Source organism: Mus caroli, unplaced genomic scaffold, assembly GCF_978045245.1.
Source record: "Mus caroli unplaced genomic scaffold, Mus_caroli_1 scaffold_4, whole genome shotgun sequence".
Classification (NCBI taxonomy): Eukaryota; Metazoa; Chordata; class Mammalia; order Rodentia; family Muridae; genus Mus; species Mus caroli.
This window is the reverse complement of record NW_028227259.1, coordinates 13,612,741-13,636,312: the sequence shown is the minus strand read 5'-3', so window position 1 is coordinate 13,636,312 and position 23,572 is coordinate 13,612,741. Positions and strand designations below refer to the sequence as shown.

Here is a 23,572-nt window from a genome sequence, read left to right as displayed (position 1 = left end):
GTAGAAGAATGCAAATCGATCCATTCCTATCTCCTTGTACTAAGGTCAAGTCTAAGTGGATCAAGGAACTTCACATAAAACCAGAGACACTGAAACTTATAGAGGAGAAAGTGGGGAAAAGCCTTGAAGATATGGGCACAGGGTAAAAATTCCTGAATAGAACAGTAATGGCTTGTGCTGTAAGATCGAGAATTGACAAGTGGGACCTCATGAAACTGCAAAGCTTCTGCAGGGCAAAAGACACCATCAATAAGACAAAAAAACCACCAATAGATTGGGAAAGGATTTTTACCTATTCTAAATCAGATAAGGGTCTAATATCCAATATATATAAGGAACTCAAGAAGGTGGACTCCAGAAAGTCAAATAACCCCATTAAAAAATGGGGCTCAGAATTGAACAAAGAATTCTCACCTGAAGAATACCAAATGGCAGAGAAGCACCTGAAAAAATGTTCAACATCCTTAATCATCAGGTAAATGCAAATCAAAACAACCCTGAGATTCCACCTCACACCAGTCAGAATGGCTAAGATCAAAAATTCAGGTGACAGCAGATGCTGGCGGGGATGTGGAGAAAGAGGAACACTCCTCCATTGTTGGTGGGATTGCAAGCTTGTACAACCACTCTGGAAATCAGTCTGGCGGTTCCTCAGAAAATTGGACATAGTACTACCGGAGGATCCAGCAATACCTCTTCTGGGCATATATCCAGAAGATGTCCCAACCGGTAAAAAGGACACATGCTCCACTATGTTCATAGCAGCCCTATTTATAATAGCCAGAAGCTGGAAAGAACACAGATGTCCCTCAACAGAGGAATGGATACAGAAATTATGGTACATTTACACAATGGAGTACTACTCAGCTATTAAAAAGAATGAATTTATGAAATTCCTAGCCAAATGGATGGACCTGGAGGGCATCATCTTGAGTGAGGTAACACAATCACAAAGGAACTCACACAATATGTATTCACTGATAAGTGGATATTAGCCCAAAACTTAGGATACCCAAGATATAAGATACAATTTGCTAAACGCATGAAACTCAAGAAGAATGAAGACCAAAATGTGGACACTGTGCCCCTTCTTAGAATTGGGAACAAAACACCCAGGGAAGGAGTTACAGAGACAAAGTTCGGAGCTGTGATGAAAGGATGGACCATCTAGAGACTGCTGTATCCAGGGATCCATCCCATAATCAGCTTCTAATCGCTGACACCATTGCATACACTAGCAAGATTTTGCTGAAAGGACCCAAAGATAGCTGTCTCTTATGAGACTATGCAGGGGCCTAGCAAACACAGGAGTGGATGCTCACAGTCAGCTATTGGATGGATCACAGGGCTCCCAATGGAGAAGCTAGAGAAAGTACCCAAGGAGCTAAAGGGATCTGCAACCCTATAGTTGGAACAACATGATGAACTAACCAGTACCCTGGAGCTCTTGTCTCTAGCTGCATATGTATCGAAAGATGGCCTAGTCGGCCATCACTGGAAAGAGAGGCCCATTGGACTTGCAAACTTTATATGCCCCAATATAGGGGAATGCCAGGGCCAAAAGAATGGGAATGGGAGGGTAGGGAAGTGGGGGGCGGTATGGGGGACTTTTGGGATAGCATTGGAAATGTAATTGAGGAAAATATGTAATAAAAAAAAAAACAGTTAAAAAAAAAAAAAACAGATACACTTAACCTAATAGAAGAGAAAGTGGTGACTATCCCTGAATGAATTGGCATAGGAGACAACTTCTTGAGCAGAATACCAATCACACAGACACTAAGGTCAACAATTAATAAATGGGACCTCATGAAACTGAAAAGTTTCTGTGAGGTACAAAATGGCAGCTTACATATGGGGAAAGATTTTCATCAACCCCACATCTAAAAGAGGGCTGATATACAAATTATATAAAGAACTCAAGAAATTAGACATCAACAAACCAAGTAACCCAATTAAAAAATGGGATAAAGATGTAAATTGAGAATTCTCCAACAAAGGAATCTCTAATGGCTGAGAAGCACTTAAAGAGATATTCAACATCTTTAGCCATCAGGAAAATGCAAATCAAATGACTCCAAGAGTCCATCTTATACCTGTCAAAATGGTTTTGTGATTAAAATCTCAAGAGACAGCTCATGCTGGTGAAGATGTGGAACAAGGGGGACACTCCTCTATTGCTGGAGGGCAAACTTGTACAGCCACTTTGGAAATCAATCTGGCAGTTTCTCAGAAAATTGGGAATAGCTATACCACTCTGGGCCATATACCCAAAAGGGTGCTCCACCATACGACAAGGACACTTGCTCAACTCTGTTCACAGCAGCTTTATTCATAATAATCAAAAACCAGAAACAACCTAGAGGTTCCTCAGCCAAAGAACAGACAAAGAAAACATGGTACATTTACACAATGTAGTATCACTCAGCTATTCAAAACAATGGCTTCATGAAATGTGTGGGCAAGAGGTAGAACTAAAAAAGATCATCCTGAGTGAGGTAACCCAGAGCCAGAAGGACAAACATGCTAAGTACTCACTTATAAGTGGCATCAACCGTAAAGGATAACCATGTTACAATCCACAGACCCAAAGAAGGTAACAAAGAGTGATTAAGGGGGAATCACATGAATTTCACTGAAAAGAAGAAATAGAATAGAGATCATGGGTGGTTGGGGTGGGATGGCAGACTAGACAGAGGGGAGACGGAAACAGGATAGATCATGTGAGGGAGAAGACAGGAGGAGAGAGTACTGGGAGAGACAACTGGAACAGGGAGGGCATCTCTGGGACCAGCTAGAAACTTAGGGCATGAACACTCCAAGGAATCTACGAGAGTGACCCTAACTTAGATCCTAGCAATGGAGGATATGGAGACTGAACTGGCCATCTCCTGTAACCAGGCAAGACTTCCAGTGGAGGCATGGGAACACCAATCCAAATACAAAACCTTCCACATGCAATTCATCCTTTCTACAAGATGTGCTGGGACAGGAGCATAGCATAACCATCATCAGAGAGGCTTCACCTAGCAACCGATGGAAACAGATGCAGAGACCCACAGCCAATCATTTGGCAGAACTTGTGGAATCCTGTGGAAGAGGGGGAAGAAAGATTGTAGGAGACAAAGGGGTCAAGGACATCACAAGAAAGCCTACAAAATCAACTAACCTGGGTCCACCAGGGTTCACAGGTCTGAAGAGCCAACCAAGGAGCTTGCATGGGACTGACCTAGGCCCTCTGTACATAGGTTATAGTTGTGTAGCTTGGTCTTCCTAACAGCAGGAGCTGACTCTGTTGCCTGCCTTTGGGACCCTTTCCCCCTCCTGGGCTGCCCCATCTAGCCTCAATAGGAGAAGATGCACCTAGTCTTTCTCCAACCTGACATGCCGGGGCTGGTTGATATCCATGGGAGGCCTCCACTTCTCAGAAGAGAAAGGCAGAAGGAATGGATGGGTAGGAGGGGTAGTGGTGGGTGAGGAACTCAGAGGAGAGGAGGGAGGGCAGACAGGAGTCAGGAGGCAAATTAATTAATTAATAAAACAATATCGTTTGCCACATTGAAAAAAAAAACAAAATCAAATAAGTCAGAATATAACAAAACAAACAAACAGTAGAAAAAGAGCCCAAGAAAATGCAAATGCTCTTTTTCATCTTAGCTTCGTAAGACCTGTACATAGTTTATTCATGGTTGCATTTGGTATATCCTGTACTTATAGAGATGAAGAGAAGTAAAGATTTATAGAAATTATAAAATACTTTGAGGTGAATGAATCGATGGCACAGAATATTAAAACTGGTGGTGCATAGCTAACTCAGTGATTAAAGGAAGTTTCATTGCTATAAATGTGCATGCTCAAATGAGTTAAGGGCCTGCAGCAATTAAAATCACTTTAATCTTGAGAACACATGTAATTAAGATGTGTCTTCCAGTTTAGGCTTATGTAGTGATTCTCATATATGTATTGACCCCAGCCTCTTCTCCTCATCTGCTGGCAAATGTTTTTGATACAGACACAGGAAACTCAGGAATTCTCTACACCTCTTTATGCAAGGGAAAATTGTATTCTTTCCACCTTTCTTTCTTTTCTCTTTTTTATTAATAGGCTCTTATATAGTAGGCCAAGGAGGATTTTGAACTCCTGATCTTCTCATATTCTCCTCCAAAATTCTCAGTCTATAAGTATGCACTAACAAACATAGTTTCTACAGTGTTGAAAATCAACACAAGGCCCTTGAATGTGCCAGGCAGGTGCTGGCATGTCCCCAGGCTCCCAATGAAACTTCAACTATGTTAAACTTAGGATGTAATGATTATGGCAGCACATTATTTAAATACTATTTTAATCATGTTCTAGCTAGAATTTTTATTATGGGAAACTAGTGAATGACATGTCTTTGAAGCACCTTCCTTGATCCATAAATTGTTATAATTTGGTATCAAAGTTAATAACATGGATCGTATGTGCTATCTAGTTGATCGTATCTGCTATCTACCTGAATGAAGAGGAAAAATAGAAATTATTGCTTTGAATGGTATTTAAGAAACATCGACTGACTAGTTCCAAGTTTCTAACATTGATATTACCACATTTCTCAAACTAACAAACTATGTATGTTTTGATATTGTGTAAGCACAGCTGATCAACGATAATCATATTTTTTGTTTTGTTTTATAAATCTGGTATCAGGGTAAATTATATGAATATACCACAAAGAATCAGTAGTATTTGAGGGTTGCTCTGTTTAAGCTCTATTGTAGACTTCCTCTGAGAACAACAAGAGATATAAACCAACATTCTTCTCTTTATATGTCTAGGGAGCTCTTGGTACTTTGTGCCTGGGTGTAATTTTATAGCAAAGAATTGTTTAACAAAGTCTGAAGTCACTTTTTCTTGTCACAGCTTCAGGCATTGCACTAATACCTAGTAGTTACCATAGGTCTGAGATGCTGGGGACAGGGACAGCATACAATGACAGGGACTACCTGCAGTAGGACAGGATGGAGACATCTCCGTAGCTCACAGCAGCTCTTTGTAAAAAAACAGTTGTTCCCAGTTTTCCTAACCTTAGCCTTAGACAACAGCTGTATAGATTTCATTTGTGTGTGACTGCTTTTCAGTTGGCCTTGGTGTGCATAATTATTCTATTATATCCACTTTCCTACTCCTTTTTCCTTCTGCTCTAGTGAATTCTGTGAACCTAGATGTTCCTTGATGTAATGATTCTTAAACAATTAAAAATTGAGGCATGAGGCACAGCACAGCATAGTTCTAATGGCCCAGGTGCATGCTCTGTGTTCGCATCTTGGAAACAATGCAGTAACTGCACAATGGTAGTTCCAGATTAATACTTGATTTGCAAAGAAAGCTTGAAGAAATTATTAGAAAATTAAATAGAGCCAATATTGAAACCCCAAGGGAAAAAAAAACTATTGAAGTTATGAAATAAGTTTTACATAACATTTGAGAGTGGTTCTTGGATAAGCAAGTATAGAATGTATAAAATCTTATACTGGTAAAACTAAGTCAGAGCACTGGGACTCTTAGGAGAGTCATTGTGTGCAATGTACAGAAGCAGAAAGCTAGCAGAACTGTTGAGTTAAGGGTTAACTTGACTCTTTCTGGCCACTGCCTGGCAGCTTTGCCCATCTCGTTGATCATTAGAGCTTCACAGGAAAATGCAAGTGGCTGGCCTGGGAGCTCTGAGCTCTGAAGTATAATAAGTCAAAAGTTAAATAATGATAAGTTTGCAATTATTATTATGTTGGCTATAGGCCTGGAAATAGGGAAGCTTGAAACTTTGGGGAACAATTCTAATTATTGATTCTTTGTGGGATATGGTTATTCTTTTGAATTTGATTTGGCAATGATTATGGGATGTCTTTCTTTTTTTTAACCTGCTTTTGGAGTATCAGTAAAAGACTGGGGCAAGAGAAAGGCAAGTGAGCATGAGAAAAGCATGTGAAGAGTGAGTGAGGAGAGAACGTGATGGGTAGAGAGAGAATGTGAGGCATGTATGAAGAGGGTGTGAGAGAAAGAAGAGTGCATGTGGTGTGTATGTGATATGTGGGTGTGTGTGTGTGTGTGTGTAAGTGAGAGAGAGGTACAGAGGTGTGAGCATGAAAGTTCAATCAAGAAAAAAGAAAAGCACACAGGAGAAAAGCAGAGAGCACAAGAGAACTCAGAGTGGGGTTGGAGAGATGGCTCAGTGGTTAAGAGCACTGACTGCTCTTCCGAAGGTTCTGAGTTCAAATCCCAGCAACCACATGGTGGCTCACAACCATCCGTAACGAGATCTGGCGCCCTCTTCTGGAGTGTCTGAAGACAGCTACAGTGTACTTTCATAAAATAAATAAATAAATAAATAAATAAATAAATAAATAAATAAATAAATCTTAAAAAAAAAAAGAGAACGCAGAGTGTGCAGCCTCAAGCTGCGTGCTAATAAGCGTGAGAGGAAGAGAGCAGAGAATGAGAGAGAAGAAAGAGAAACTTTAAGCCTTGAAAAACTGCCTGTCAGCTTGTACCCCAAAAGTAGTGTGTGTATATTTATTATGCACCTTCCAGATCCTCCTGCTTCCAGTTGAGATCTCTCATCCTGTGTGGAGGCTGGATCCCTGCAGTGAGATATTGTGGAAGATTCTGCAATACACAAGGAATCACAATTATCATTCTAAAATGTTCATCACATTGCCATCATACAAAATTCAAAACCTAGTTCTTTTGAATTTCCAGTAAATTAAAGTATTTTATTACAGATAATAACAAGCAACATAACTTTAGAAAAAGTATTATAACTTTCAATAATTTTTTTTATTTTTCTTGTTTTTCTTAGCAACCATAGTGTTAAACGAGCTCAACTGGACAAGTGCCTTAGATGAAGTATTCAAAAGAAATCGAGATGAAGACCCTACACTGCTGTGGCAAGTGTTTGGCAGTGCCACTGGCCTGGCCCGGTATTATCCAGGTAACTGTTCGCTGAAAGCTGCCATATCAGAATCAGTCATTTCTGTTAGTAGTCCTTTGTGTTGTAGGAAGACGTTGATGCTGTAGTAGGCTTACTGGTCATGTAGGCATAGCTAAATTCTCCAGTGCATGTCTCACATATCCCAGTACACATGTGCCGCACCAATTTGACCCAATAGGTTAAATAATAACTATTTAACAAGATTAGCATTAAGTTACAATAGTGCAATTTCCTCCATAAAGAAATTTTATAAAGTATAATAAAGCACTTGTAAAATTCATACAACATTTTAAATGTTAAATATTATGTATAAGGAGACTGAACTATAAAGGAAAAAACAGTACATATTTAAATGATAGATAGATAGATAGATAGATAGATAGATAGATAGATAGATAGATAGATTCATAGATAGGTAGATAGATAAAAGAGGAAACAACGTTGGGAAAAAAGATAAATGGGTTTGCTGGGGTGGGGTAGGGGCGGGATGGTTAAGATCCAGTCAAATACCTATTATATATGTTTGAAAATGCCAAATATCAATAAAATTCGACTGTAGCATTGCACTAACTTGATCATAATTACTTTAAAGTGAGGTACCTAAGAAGTAATGAGAAATGGTACTGGGAACCCAGTCAGTGCTATCATGAGCTAAGATACTTGGCATTAATCTGAGAGAGGATTTATACAGAAAGCCTGAAAAAGAAAAATTATGATTCCGGTCCAGTTGTACAACCATTACAGTAATAGATAGACTTTTAGAAATGTTTTGAATGGTTTCTCTCAAAAATCAAGTAAGGAGGCACAGGATGTGGAGCAGTAGGAGGGTGGATGGGGGTGGCAGGGGTGCAATATGGAGTGTAAAAAATAAATTAAAAAAAATCAAGTCTACAGTTGAAATTTAGGTTTTAAAAGTTCCAGTAGTTTTCCTTTAACCAAGGTGTGTGCACTGATTAAAATGAGAGGTCTAAGAAATAACAGAGTTTTCTTTTGTTCTAACAGGTTGCAGACAATTCTTAGGTCATCATAGTTATGAGATATACTCAGTGTACATAGATATGTTTAATAAATTTAAATAAATATTTATGTAATGCTCTTTATTTCTATAAAGGACTAAAGGAAGAAACAAACACTATTTACAACACAAAACAAAATTAGTCATGAACCCCTATGGAAAGACTTAGCGATTAACATTGACCAATGTTTGTATGTTTTCCACAGTTACCTGTACCATATTTTTACAAATACAACACGGATCCTTTCTCTCTAAGGACTGAAAAGATAACCTACCTTTCAGTTAACACAATAGAACCTCAGAGTTTGTGTTTTAAATTTGTTGTTTTGTTTTACTATTTAGCCCTACTAAGTGTGCTTACCAACTGAATTTGTCATAGTGAAACATCAGGGAAAATTTAGTGAAATACAATTTCAATTTTCCCTTGCTATGTGTGGTAATAGAAACAAATTTAAGTGTTCAGGTAGCACAGGTAGGTGAGGTCTTTATAACCTATGTGTGATTGCACATGGAAGATTGGAAACCTATAATTACTTCTATCATACATCCGATAGACTGGCAAAAGGCGAGTTTAAAATGCTAGAAAGGATTCCCAATAATATCTCATGTGTCAGGATTAGCATCAAGTTACAATAATAGTGTGGTTTCCTCCATGGAGAAATTTTATAAAGTATAATAAAGCACTTCTAAAACCCATGCTATGTCTTAAATGTTTACTATTTTGTATAAAGAGACTAAACTGTAAAGATAAAAAGCAACAGCATATATGTCCAGAAAAATCCTGATATGGTAACCTTTAAACAAATCTTACAAAATGTTGTCAAATAGAATTATAAAAATATGGAAACCAAATACCTAACATCCGCTCTAATAACCCACAAATAAAGTATCTTTAATAACACCACATACATTTTAAATCTTATAAAACTATTTACCTCATTCTCACAAATAAATTCTCACAAATGAACAGTTGAGGAAATGGATGAAAGGAGTCAATGATTGAAAATTAGAATATTTTTGAGAAAGCAAAGGACCAAGACCAGAGAGACAGGAACGACGCAGAGAAAGGCAAATGCTTCCCATAGCTATTCATTATTACAAGATTAACATTTTCTTTTCTTAAGTGTTTATATTTATTTTTAACTATTCAAAATAATTATTAATCAATATCCATATCCTTTTTTTAAAAGATTTTTTACTTAGATATTTTCTTTATTTACATTTCAAATGTTATCCTCATTCCTGGTTTCCTCTCTGAAAACCCCCGATACTCTCTGAAAACCCCCGATACCCTCCCCAAACCCTGCTCCCCAACCCACCCACTCCCACTTCCTGGCCCTAGCATTCCCCTACACTGGGGCTTAGAGCCTTCACAGGATCAAAGGCCTCTCTTCCCATTGATGGCTGACTAGGCCATCCTCTGCTACATATGCAGCTGGAGCCATGAGTCCCACCATGTATACACTTTGGTTGGTGGTTTAGTCCCTGGGAGCTCTAGGGGTACTGGTTGGTTCATATTGTTGTTCCTCCTATGGAGCTGCAAACCCCTTCAGCTCCTTGGGTACTTTCTCTGTCTCCTTCATTGAGGACCCTGTGCTTAGTCCAATGGTTGGTTGTGAGCATGCACCTCTGAATTTGTCAGGCACTGACAGAGCCTCTCAGAAGACAGCTATATCAGGCTCCTGTCAGCTAGCTTTTGTTGGCATCTGCAATAGTGTCTGGTTTTGGTGGTTGTTTATGGGATGGATCCGGGGGGGGGGGGCAGTCTCTGTTTGGTCATTCCTTCAGTCTGTGCTCCACACTTTGTCTCTGTAACTCCTTTCATGGTCATTTTGTTCCCTCTTCTAAGAAGGATCGAAGTATCCACAGTTTGGTTTTCCCTCTTCTTGAGTTTGATGTGATTTGTGATTTTATCTTAGGTATTCCAAGCTTCTGGGCTAATATCCACCTATCAGTGAGCGCATACCATGTGTATTCTATTGTGACTGGGTTACCTCACTCAGGATGATATTTTCTAGTTCCTTCCATTTACCTAAGAATTTCATAAATTCACTGTTTTTAATAGCTGAGTAATACTCCACTGTGTAAATGTACCACATTTTCTGTATCCATTCCTCTGTTTCTTATTTTTCATACTAATCATGCATTTTCAAGTGTGTTGACATTTGTTCATAATACCTTGGCAAAGACCTTTACATTTTTTATTGAATATTTTCTTTATTTATACTTCAAATATTATCCCATTTCCCAGTTTCCCCTCTCCTGGAAACCCCCTATTCCATCCTCCCCACCCCCTGCTTCTATGAAGTTGTTCTTCCACCCACCCACCCACTCCTGCCTCCCCACCCTCAATTCCCCTACACTGGGGTATCTATTGAACCTTCATGGGGACATGGGCCTCTTAATTTAGTCAAATCCTGGTGATCCTCTTGGAACACTAGCTATGAAATCCAGCCTTAGCCCAAACATAAAACATCATTTTTAAGTAGGGTTTGGCAGACAAACTGGCTCAACAGAAGACTTCCCTGATGAATTAAGAGACCTATTGGAAAGATTCTTAAATGGTCTACATGGAGTGCCTACTTTATATGCAATTTCTTTTCTAGTGATTTCAATGCTGGATTGGTCTTTATGATGTTAACAATATAATAGCACCAGATTTCTCAACAAAATGGTAAAATAGGGTCATCAACATGAATTAACTTGTTATAAATGTGTCAATAGACTATACTTCTATTACCACACTAGCAAAGAAAGGCTTATCTTTACCTTTAAGTACCAATTACTGATGGATCACAACAGAGATGTTGTTACTTCCTGGTATGTGTATGAGTAGTGTAAGCATCTGCGTGCAAATGCAGTTCCCTGTGCATGTTTGTCTAGAAGACTGAAGTCAGCATCAGATAGCCTCCTCAGTCACTCTTCCACCTTGTTTTTTGAGACAGATTCTGTCAGGAAACTTTCAGCTTACACTTTAGACTACACTAGATTAGGTAGCCAGTGAGCCATTCAGTCAGCCTGATTCTGTCCTCTGCCACCTCCTCAATTTAAAAATAATTGTTGGGATAAACTATTTGTTTCACCTACTTATGTCTCCTGGAATTGTAACAATTACAGCAGTAAATTGAGATTATAATTAGGGATAAATGTCTCATTGAAATGTCAAAGTAGAGAGCACTTATCCTTTTAGATAATTACTTTCTGTACAAAGGAAAAAAAAAACAGAAAAAAGTAGAATCTATCTCATATGACATTTACCACCTGCCTCACTGAACACTTTGTCCACCCTGCCTGTTTGTTCATTTCAAAGCGAAAAGATTAAAAAAAAATGGCACAATGTCTCTGCTTGAATGTTAAACTCCTAAGGCACATTTGCTTGGTGTGAGTGCTGAGTTGTTGCTGGAATGAACTGTAGCAGATCCTGGGTACTGAGTCCATGGCCTGCTACTCCCTTCTTTCCCATATGAATAGTCAGTTTCTCATAAACTATCAGTTTACATTTTGAAAAATAACTTGAGCACACCTTACACCTCAAATAGAATATAACAATATTTGAAGAATTCTGTCTTTAGTGTTGCTGCTGAAGGGTCATTTGATAGATTTCTAGAAATGGAGTAATATTGGAGCTTCAACTACTCTGTAATTTCCAAAGGTGCTGCTGTTGATGGCCCATTATTTTCAGTGATGCCTAAATTTTATCTATGTACCTACCTATCTATGTATCTATCTATGTATCTATGTATTTATGTATGTATGTATCATCTATCTATCTATCTATCTATCTATCTATCTATCTATCTCTCTATTTATCTACCTATCTTACATAGTGCTTTATGAATGAACACATGGTTTAGCTATGAATATATTTAACATCTATTCATCACCATTAAACTCATTTTAAATAAGATTACTACATTTTCACAATTATAATTAAAATTCAATGTGTGTTCATTGGAATTATTTGGGCTGCCAATTAAAAAAATCCAGACATTTCACTTCAGTATTAGGGAAGTTTGTGCCACATCTCAAATGTTAATACATGGTGGTAGCTGGTGAGTAACAATCACAGAGGAGTCTTCACCATCTGCCTCACCTCTGCCTCATGAGGGTGCCTTCTCCCTAATGGCCAGTCAATGCTAACATGAGCTTATCTGATACAGAACAATGTAGCTGCTCTTTTTTGGGAGAACTCAGAAACAATATTAAGCATTTCTACTTGTATGACACTGAACATAATTTAGTGTACTCATGGTCACAGTCTTCTTGTCTATGGCCATGTTATCAGCTAAAAGGCCAGAACTATGCTAAGGAAGGACACAGGAACACTGCAGGTGAAGGGCCTGTCCTGGCTGCCCACTGTGCGCATCTGTGCTTGTGGCAAATTGTTTCTACCTCACTGAAATCTAATCTAATTAATACATCAGAAGCCACGCATCTCCACATGTAGATCACGGTGCAGATCATTAAGTGATTAAGCAGCAAATAAATTAAACTGACGGCAGTAATAGATTTCCTATGGAAGCTGAGAAAAGAAGTAATTAGGACTAACATCATCAGAGAGCCTTATGAACTATAGATTAAAAATCAATTCAATTCAAAAAATAAAAATAAAAATGGGTAAAGGCTTTCTGGAGAAAAAAAAAAGGATCACATAAGAAGACACGATGAGGAAGACATATTGGTGTGCATGGGTGAGTCTAATAGACTGTTCCAGGACAGGAGTTGTAGTAAGTCAATGACTGCCAGTGGCTGCATAGGAGGCCTTGAAGGGCACAATGATTAATGTGGAGACATAACAGTATAGATAGTCTGGGTATTGGTTTGCTGTGTGTGTTATTAGACAGAGGAGGTCTATGGGATCATCCTCAGATTGCATTGCTAGGAAATGACAAAATGTGAAAATATAAAGACCCGAACAACAGACCAAATAGTAATTAAAGGGAGACTTCTTGAATACAAAAGATGGAGACATCAAAGAGTTAAGAAAAAAATGTTAGTGACTGACCGAAATGTGTCAGGTAGCCATAGATTTTAATTTGAGCAGATGTTGGGATGGTGCGGTTTTTATTAAAAATAGTGTCAGTGGTATGTTTATATGGAGAGCAAAATGATGGGTTAATTTCTGAACAGCAACGTTTGAAGTATAAAAGTGGGAAAGAAGGAATAGCTTGACATACAGCTAAGCCCAGGGTTTATATTCTGAATTCTGTGCATTGCTTTGCCATGTATTACCCTCAGCTGTGATGTGTGGTGTGGAATATGTATGGTAAACATGTGTGAAGTGCATTGTATACTGTTTGGAAGATTTAAAATAGTCCTGCGTTTCTCTAACATTACAACTACATCTCTTATCTGCGCCTTGTTAAAGTTACTCTCTGTGACTCACAGGGCTGCTCAGAATAGCTGCTCAGCTAAAGTTCTGGTCACAGTTGAACTGACTAAAGGGTTCCCCTGGTAGTTCATGGGGGTAGAGCAGATATGTAGATGCTAATTTTAAAAATGGGAGTTGTTTGTAATTAGACTGGGGGAAATAACTATAAAACACCAGTGCATATTGCTAAACCCTTCAGCTGTTTGGACTTCTAAAATCTCTCTCATTCTGCTCCATTTTCCTTTATGGATTGTTAAATCTCTACACCTTATGCCTTTTGTTTTTAGGTGCATGTAGCCCTCTTTGATGTGCTGATCATTTTGTGCTAGATGCATTTGGTTCAATAATTTGGAAGCATTTTGTCTACAACATTAGAGATCCTATGCACTTTTGAGGTCCAGGAATGAAAACTTCCAAAGTTTTACCATTACCAATTTTCCAAGGACTTTTTCCATGACTGAAATGTGAAATGTGAAACTTTTCATTGTAGAATCATAATTTTCTTGTGTGATTATTAAGAGTTTATCAGTTCTTAATAAAATGGGGACATTTTCATTGTCAGAGCTAAAATTTTTCCTTTGGGTGAAACATATCTAGTATTATGTTCCAGTAAATCTTTCCCTCCCATACTTCATAAAACTTACTGTGCCCTGGCCGTTCTCTAGCTACTTAAATGATTAAATATGCATGAGCATTATTTTTATTGAACCTTCTACTCTAACATATACCTGGCTGCTGTTAATGATTAGTTCTCCCGACAGCAAAATTTCTATATTCTATCTGAAGATTTTCCATGTGGCACACTATACAATAGGTGTTAAAAATTATGGTTTTTATGCTTATCCACAGAGCTGCGTCTCTATGTGTTTGTATAATTGAGCCAAAAGAAAGAATGGTATGGTGGAGACTGCAGAGTCCTTCTCCTGATAATCCAGGGTCATTGTCTGATCAAGTCTCATTGTCCAGAATACAAGCGTAAATTTAAAAACAGTTCCATTGGGCAGATGAGAGAGTTCAGCAGGAAAAATGGCTTGCTATGCTAGCATAGCAATGTCAATTTAAATTCCAGAACACATGTAACAATGGAAGGAAAGTGTCTACTCCACAAAATTGTCTCCCAGCCTCCACATAAGTGATGGGGAAGGTGTGTGCACACACACACAAGTCACACAACAACAACAACAACCAATAACGGCAATAAATTAACATTTTCTACTAGGTTGCTATATAAAAGTTAACAACTGAATTAAAGCCAATAATATACATCTCTTATTTATAAAGGAAAAATCCTAAAAGCAAATCATCTTTCTAATAGCCCTTGGGTAGAAAAAAAGCAAAACTTACAATCAATTTAAAAACAGGAAGAGTTGAAATAACATGATTAGAAAGTGATTTGTGGAAATCAGGTGGCAAGTTCTGTGTGAGGAAGCACACGTGGCACTCTTCATCCAGTGCCATTTGCCCTGCTGTCCCATGCAGACCATCCAGAGACTGCCACAGCCTCTGTGTCCAATTTGCACCCTCACAGTAGCCCAGGCTGTATTTTATAACTGTCAGTAGCGTTTTCCTTCTTGAACTTAGCATTAATTCCACAAATCTCTTTCCTTTCTGTATCTGTATGTTTGTTTAATAAAGCTCTTCTGGCCAAGAGCTTGTTTTCTATCACTGAAAATGGAATGTAAATACAGCCTTCCCTATACAGGCTTTTCATAGACCAGTCTTTCTTTCATTCCCTTGGAGAACTTTGATGCATTAAAACTGCTACACAATTTTATATCCCTTCAGAAATTATTTGGGATACACTATTAATCTAAACACTGGAATACATGGAACTTATAGATCTACTTTTAAGCTCCATAGCATACAATGCAGTGGCTTTCATGTCAAGGAGAGTAGTAGCTATTTATTAAGTTAAGCTGCATTATTTTAGTCCCTTGGAATTGGAAGGAAGTATCATAGTAGAATTTCAGGATGTGCAGAGTATCTTTAGTGGTCAAGCAACTTATCAGGACTGTCTTCCCATGTTCCAAACATTTGATGCTGCATAGACAATGCAACATCCCAGTAAGTTTGCTCATATAGCTGATCGTCAGAGCTGTCTGGACTATATTGCAACCATCTCCCCATGGAATAAGACATTTATTAGTTTGACTACTCACCACGTATTATAATTCTAGCTATGTTCTCTGCCTTAATCATTTCAGTCCTATATAATACACAGTTGCTAACTCTGTAAATAACTACATTAGGCTCCAGTGTGGGAAAACAGAATGATAAATACAGACCAACGACTGATCTGAATATTTAATTCATTCTATCAGTGGAGAAATTCAAATATCTCCTAACTTGAATAAAGGTGGTTTCCTAATTAGCCTGTCTCAGTATTATCTAAAGTGTTAAAATATCAGGCATGATGTGCCTAAAAGAGAGTAATTGAGACAGCAGTTTTTATATCTTGTTCTTTTCTGGTGCAAGTCTAGAACCTTACGTTTCATTGGTACATGAATAGTGTTTATGCAATATTTTTTAATAGTATGAATAGCACTGTCAGTGCCTAGTAGCTGGATTCCCAGTTCTTTTATTCCAATGAATTTATTTCAATTAAATTATACAAGGGTATAATTTAAATTTGCTTGAAACAGAGGTTTACTATGCAGCCCCAGTTGACCTGTGAAGTCCAAAGTGTTCTCAAATTCCCAGATCTGCCTACCTTTGCTCCTCAAGTGCTGGGATTAAAGGCCCATTTGAAGACATTGCTGACTCTAGGAAATTTGCTATTATAATAAGAGTATGCAGGCAACCATACTTGGTGGTACAAATGCACACATACTCACACACTCACAAACCCACACATACATACAGAGAGAAAGAGAGAGAGAGAGAGAGAGAGAGAGAAAGGAGGGAGAAAGCCTAGAGCTTCAGCAGAAAGAGAAAGGTAAATGGGTAATGGGGGATTAAGCAAAGGACTAAGCTTTATTATAGACATGTATGTAACTGTCAAAGAATAGAGGATAGGAGAAACAAGACTTCTCTGATCTCTCAGTTGTCTGTCTACACCTGAGCAGAGGTTGCTAGCTGCTCGCAAAATTCTGTCATCCATTTGTAAGTGTCCTTTGAAAATGATGACTTGACGGAGGACTTCATTTTTTTAAAATTTAATTTTATTTGTAATTCATTTTTTTACACTCCATATTCCATTCCACGCCCCTCCCCATCCAACCTCTGGCTGCTCCACATCCCACAGCTCCTCCCCACCTCACCCTATCTCCACGTGAACGCTCCCACCTCCACCTCACGTGACCTCTAAACTCCCTGGGGCCTCCAGTCTCTTGAGGGTTAGGTGCATCATCTCTGAATGGACACAGACCTGGAAGTCCTCTACTCTATGTGCGTTGGGGGCTTCATATCAGCCGGTGAATGCTGTCCATTTGGTGGTCCATGTTTGAAAGACCTTGTGGATCCAGATTAATGAAGACTGATGGTCTTCCTAAAGAGTCGCCCTTTTCTTCAGCTTCTTTCAGCTTTCCGTAAGGCCTGACACTATTACTGAGGCTATGGAGTGCTCACAAAAAGAGACCTATCATGACTGCCCTCAGAAAGACAGATACAGTCATAGTGATAGAGTCAGATACAGTTATTTGCAGCCAACCAATGGACTGAAGTAGCCGAGGACTTAATTTTTTAAAGTCCCTCTGCATCTGTGGTACCCAGAGGCAGTCCACATTAGGCCCCATGAATGAAAGAAGTCTGTCTTTTCAAGACTCACACTGCAATGACTTGGTTGTGCCTCATCCTCAATTTTTTTCTAGCTCTATGTCCATTGACCCTGGGACTGAAAGACTGTCAGAAACAATAACTCTGGGTGTCCTAGATCTCTGCATAATTGCTTGGAACATTTTTAGAATTTATCTGTTTGTCTATCTATCTATCTATCTACTGTCTGTCTGTCTATATGTATGTATGTATGTTCCTATCTATATCTGCATTGTTGTTTTGAGACCATTCTCACTATGGAGCCTTGGCTGGCCTGGAAACCAAATTAGCCTCAAACTCACCTGCCTCTGCTAGGCACATGCTGGCATTCAAACCCACCTGCCTCTGCTAGGCACATGCTGGCATTCCAGGTGTGTATCACCACACTCCCCCTTGAAGTGAAATTTATGATACACATGAATAGTCATGCCTAAACTGGGAATTTTAGATGACAAATAACAGTACCGTGATAAGACATGGGTATTTGTAATCATACTCTGAGGCATTTCCTGTTATCAAAACTAATACAGGTTAGTCTTCCTTTTTTTTTTTTTTTTTTTTTTGAGTTTTTCCAAGAAAAGTCAAAATCTGAAGAAGTCAACCATTTTCCTTTCTAAATCCTCTGGGACTTCAGTCTGAGTATAATATCCACACTCACTTAAGAAGACGAACCCTCCCTGCCCCCACACCCGTGCTGGAACTGTGATGCAAACTAGGAGTGATGGAGATTCTATTCTGGAAGAGAACTCTGGGTAGTGTATGGAATCTATTCTGGATCGCAGCTGGAAGTTCTGTTAGGTATATTAGACAAGTGGAGTCAACTAGGCTACTGCCTTTAAAAACTAGCTGGAGTTTATTGTGTTGGAATGCAGCATGTATCTAATACTCTGCAGTACATGACTGGGCCAAGCTGTGTATCAGTGCCATTCTGTCTACCAGAAAATATCCGCAGTGTCTATTCAGACATTTTTTGAGTCTATAAAATGTACTGTTTTAATTTTAGTAAGATTAACAATATGAAGTTCCCAGAGTTAAAAAACAAAACAAAACAAAGAAACAAACAAAAAACAACGTTGCACATAACCAAGTGGAAGTGCAATAGTCTGTCACTTGAAGTGGTCTTTCTACTAAGAGACATGGTTCTCAACAAATGAAATGAAAAATGGATACTTTTTATCATTAGGCAACATTTATAAAAAGGGGCCATGGAAATGTGCATGCCTCCTTAAGATTGATTTCCAGCACATGATGTTTAAGTTCTGAATTCATGTACAGGTCCTACTCCCTGACCAAGGGGTTGGACAGCTGCCGGAGTACACTCTACATATCCTGTAAAGTGGAGTAATCCTGCAGTGGACTTAGTAGAAGATACAACGATAGCTCGTTTCTTTTTTTGGTTTGGGGAAACATCTCCATAAATGATCATTATCGCTGTCAATGAAATGATTCATTCAGAAATGAGATTACCACACTATGCTGTTTCTAAAACCCCCTCTTCAGCCATCCTTAAGTCTTAATGGAACATAAAAGGTTTATTTAAAATGAAAAGTGGTTTCCCCTTTTTCCGAGATTTGAGAATCTCTCATTTCCTTTCCAGAAGTCTAGTTTTACTGTGAATGGTTATGAAGCATTATTTGAAGGGACTGCAGAACATAGTCATTTTTTCTTTGCTATTTTATTTTCCATAATTTTGAACTTGAATAAATAGCATACCACTTAAATATCATGATGAGATTTTATACACTAAGTAGTAATATCACAGAAGAATTTATATTGTTTAATTTAACCATAATATAAATACTCTAACTTACTATTACTGTGTTTTACTTCAGGAAAACTTATATGAGATTAACAGTTCTAAATATATGCCGTCTAAGATTAGCAATGTTAATAAAATTTAATGTTCTTGTCCTTCATGTAAATTATAGCATTTTAATTTTCTTGTGTCTTTAAAGAAATGTATAAATTTTATGGAGCATATTAATTCCAATTAGTAGATTTTTATTTAGCAATCTTAGTGAAAACACAAGTTTCATACTAATGTTCTCTATAAAGAATGAAGGACATTGCTCAGGGAGAGAGAGTTAAAATATATGCAAACATGAAGACTTACCAACCAAAGTGCAGATTCCTCGACTTCATGTGGACATTTTGTAGGTGTGTTGGCTCAGAAGGTAGACTGTATCCTCAGAACAAGCTGGATGCAAGAGTAGCCATATTAATGAGCTCTGCATTTGATTGTGACTGCTGCTGTAGTGAAGCAGGTGGAGGAGCCATGCAGAATGATCTGAACATCAGCCTTGGACAACCACATGTACCGACATGTGCGCAGCCATCACTTGCAAGGAAGGAAAAAAAAATCAACAAACATCACAATGGGGAGAGAGAAAACTATACTTTAAAAACTCCAATCTAATTCAATCAATTATGAGAGTCATTGTTGTGATCTTTCAATTCATGGCTGTTGGCTAGACATTGGCTATGGAAAGTAATCACAGTCTTTTCAGCTCTGTGCATTTCTGTTAGCTTTGGAACAATCAAAAGGGACAGGAGAGAAATTACACCATTTGGACCAGTTAAATTTTATCGTTAAGAAAGAATTATTCACTATAACTTGGGAGATGGCTCAGAGAGTAAGACCACTTTCTGCACAACCGTAAGAACCCAAGTTCAACCTCCCAGCATAAAAATCTGGGTGTAGTTGTAAATCAGTTATCCCAGAATTGTGGGAGGGGCTGAATTAAAAGGCTTGCTGGCTCCCAGTAAATAGTGCTCCAATAGTAGATTCAGTGTACTACTATGGTCTGCAGGAGTGCTAAGATGTGTACCTACACACACATTTGAGTTTTCACCACCAATATATACCACAAATCAACACACATCATAATAGGGAAAAAGAAAAAAATATACTTTAAAAAATCCAATCTAATTCAATCAATTATCAGAGTATCAAAGTCATTGTTGAGAATTAAGAAACCTAAGGCTAAGGACATGGCTTGGGAAGAGAACATTAAAACGTATGCAAACATGAAGACTTGACAGGATGCAGATCCCTTAGACTTCATGTGAACGTTTTGGAGGTGTGTTGGCTCAGAAGGTGGAGACCAGTATCCTCAGAATGAGAAGTTTCATTAGACTTAAAGATTTCCAAAAAAAAAAAAAAAAAAAAAAAAGCACAAATACCTTGTATATGACAAGGTAGTCTAATCTATAGCTACCTATGAGGCTGAAATAAAGTCATAAAGGAGATGTTAATGGCCCAATACTCTGACCTAAGATCTGATCCTCTTCTAGAGACATGGATATATTCTTAAAAAGCAGGTAAGTCACTAGGAGGCCATTTTGGTGGAATTTGCTAGGAAATGACTCTTTGGTATTTCTAATGTTAACCAGAAATTGTCCTCTACAAAAAATAAATAAATAAAAATAAAACAATAAAAAACGTGAGAGAGGTCCTACAGATGAGAACTCGTGTCAGTAGGCTATTGTTGGCCATTGGGATCATAGTGGAGTTTCAGAATCTTCCAGAATAAGAAGTAGGGACAGTATAAAACAATGGTGGCTAAGTCTAAAGAACACGTATGTACAGCAGCAGACAGACACCAGATAATCTGTTCATAGTCAGAGCCCATGAGCTAACAAGTGACATACCTTAGGAAATATTCCTTTCTCATTCAGTGTCTTGCATCATCTGTACATAATATATGGAACTGTGCTAATTACTAAAAGGAAAGTATTGAAAATCCCCAGATATTCAATCAAGCAAACCAACCAATGTGAAACATTTCAGTTGAGAGGTAATCAGTACATATATAGAGGCATTGTATTAAAATTCACATATAATTTCTTTAAACTATTTTATTATTATTGAGATATTAACTGATATTTAGAGTAATTGTTGAAAGGGAACCGATATATCATTTCCCATACTTGTTGCTTGAATCTAAGACTATTACAAGGCAAAGTGTGATATTTATATCGTTGACAGCACGGATGAAAACTGAACTCGTTTTAAAGAAATAAGTTTAATGGATGTTATATTAGCTATGTCAGTAATTGGTTCTTTGGGGAGAACTATATTTAAACTTACAGTTTATGCAAATGTGATTAGTCATTTGAAATGAATAAGTCATTTCATAATATAGCTATGCATATAAAATTTCCTAGTCAAGAAGGGCTTCTGAGGTTGTGTATGTATTTTGACATGCTTTAATTGGCCTAATTATCTTAGTTGGATAAGCATGGCTCTTGCAAAGAGTCTCCATAATTTTCATGACTTCTCAATAAAAAAAGGGGGGGTAGATCATAGTGCATTTGTCATCTGAGTCAGGGATTTTCTTTAGTCACATGTATAAACATGCTTGATGTAAGGGACTTCTGTGGCATAAAATTGTCATGCAGCCCATGGGTGTTGACTAGTCTTCATTAGGTCCAGCCTGTGGATGAAAGTAATGAGTTCCAGAGCACTTTAATCTAAGTAAATGTAGTCTTAATTAGAATAAGTATGAATCAATTACCTTTCAAAATCAATATAACAACTCAAGAAGGTTTTTTTGTTTGTTTGTTTTAGTTTCTAATTTCAGAAAAATGTAAAGGTTTCAAACTAATAGATTATTGACTTTCTGTTTGAATTATTTTACATCATTCAAATAAATTTGCAAAAACCAAATACTTTTTAGTATATGTGCTGCCGAAGCGAGCACAAAAACCAAATACTTTTTCTGTTATGTTTTAAAAATTATATCTATCTATTAAATGCATTCGATGTATTTCTATCTCAGCACACTCCCCTTTGCCTTTCCCAGTCTTTCAAGACCTCTTTCCCTTTAGGTCCTCCTTTCCACTTAATGTTCACTTGGGTCCAGTTAAAGATGCCCTTATGTGTGTGTATAGAACCATCTATGTGAGCATGGGCAGTCTTCCAAGCAAGTTATTACATCTCTGAAGAAAGCCAACCCGACTCACCTTCCCTAATAACCCTCCCTGGGCCCTCATGTGCATCTCTCTGCTCCGGGCTAGACTGTGGACTGACTTGATGATGTGCTAGTCTCCCAGCTGTAGATGTCATGAGGTCCTGAGTGTAACACCCTTGTCACTTGTGGAAGATGCTGCTTGACAGCAGTCCTCCCCATTCCCGAGCTCTTACAGTCTGTGCACCACCTCTTCAGTCATGTTCCTTGAGCGTGAGAGGGAGGCAGCGTGACAAAGATAGCGACTTTGGGGCTTGAAACTTCATCATTTATTCCCTGCACTTTGACTAGCTGTGAGTCTCCATATTAATGTCTGTCCACTATAAAAGGAACTTCTCTAATGAGGAATGAAGGCTGCACCAAGCCGCCAAGAATCTGCATTGACATGAGTTTAACAGAAAAAGAGAATTAAAGTTAACTTTAATTGTATCTTAACCTTTTATGTATAATTTTTTTTTTTTTTTTTTTTTTTTTAATATTTTTATTACATAATTTCCTCAATTACATTTCCAATACTATCCCAAAAGTCCCCCATAGCGCCCCCCACTTCCCTACCCACCCATTCCCATTCTTTTGGCCCTGGCATTCCCCTATATTGGGGCATATAAAGTTTGCAAGTCCAATGGGCCTCTCTTTCCATTGATGGCCGACTAGGCCATCTTTCCATACATATGCAGCTAGAGACAAGAGCTCCAGGGTTCCGGTTAGTACATCATGTTGTTCCAACAATAGGGTTGCAGATCCCTTTAGCTCCTTGGGTACTTTCTCTAGCTTCTCCATTGGGAGCCCTGTGATACATCCAATAGCTGATTGTGAACATCCACTCCTGTGTTTGCTAGGCCCCGGCATCGTCTCACAAGAGACAGCTATATTTGGGTCCTTTCAGCAAGATCTTGCTAGTGTATGCAATGGTGTCAGCGTTTAGAAGCTGATTATGGGACGGATCCCTGGATACAGCAGTCTCTAAATGGACCATCCTTTCATCACAGCTACGAACTTTGTCTCTGTAACTCCTTCCCTGGGTGTTTTGTTCCCAATTCTAAGAAGGTGCACAGTGTCCACACTTTGGTCTTCATTCTTCTTGAGTTTCATGCGTTTAGCAAATTGTATCTTATATCTTGGGTATCCTAAGTTTTGGGCTAATATCCACTTATCAATGAATACATATTGTGTGAGTTCTTTTGTGATTGTGTTACTTCACTCAAGATGATGCCCTCCAGGTCCATCCATTTGGCTAGGAATTTCATAAATTCATTCTTTTTAATAGCTGAGTAGTACTCCATTGTGTAAATGTACCATAATTTCTGTATCCATTCCTCTGTTGAGGGACATCTGGGTTCTTTCCAGCTTCTGGCTATTATAAATAGGGCTGCTATGAACATAGTGGAGCATGTGTCCTTCTTACCGGTTGGGACATCTTCTGGATATATGCCCAGGAGAGGTATTGCTGGATCCTCCGGTAGTACTATGTCCAATTTTCTGAGGAACCGCCAGAC

The 23,572-nt window shown here is 38.3% G+C and overlaps 1 protein-coding gene across 4 annotated transcripts in view; it reads left to right on the top strand.

Annotated features, from left to right (window-relative positions):
• The window catches only part of Cacna2d1 (calcium voltage-gated channel auxiliary subunit alpha2delta 1), a 427,194-nt gene that overhangs the window by 298,280 nt on the left and 105,342 nt on the right, over positions 1 to 23,572 (top strand). For all 4 annotated transcript variants that reach the window (XM_021163870.2, XM_021163868.2, XM_021163869.2 and 1 more), the window contains exon 7: positions 6,836 to 6,967. In XM_021163870.2, the coding sequence (XP_021019529.1) occupies positions 6,836 to 6,967 (132 nt within the window). The remainder of the gene's footprint in view (positions 1 to 6,835; positions 6,968 to 23,572) is intronic.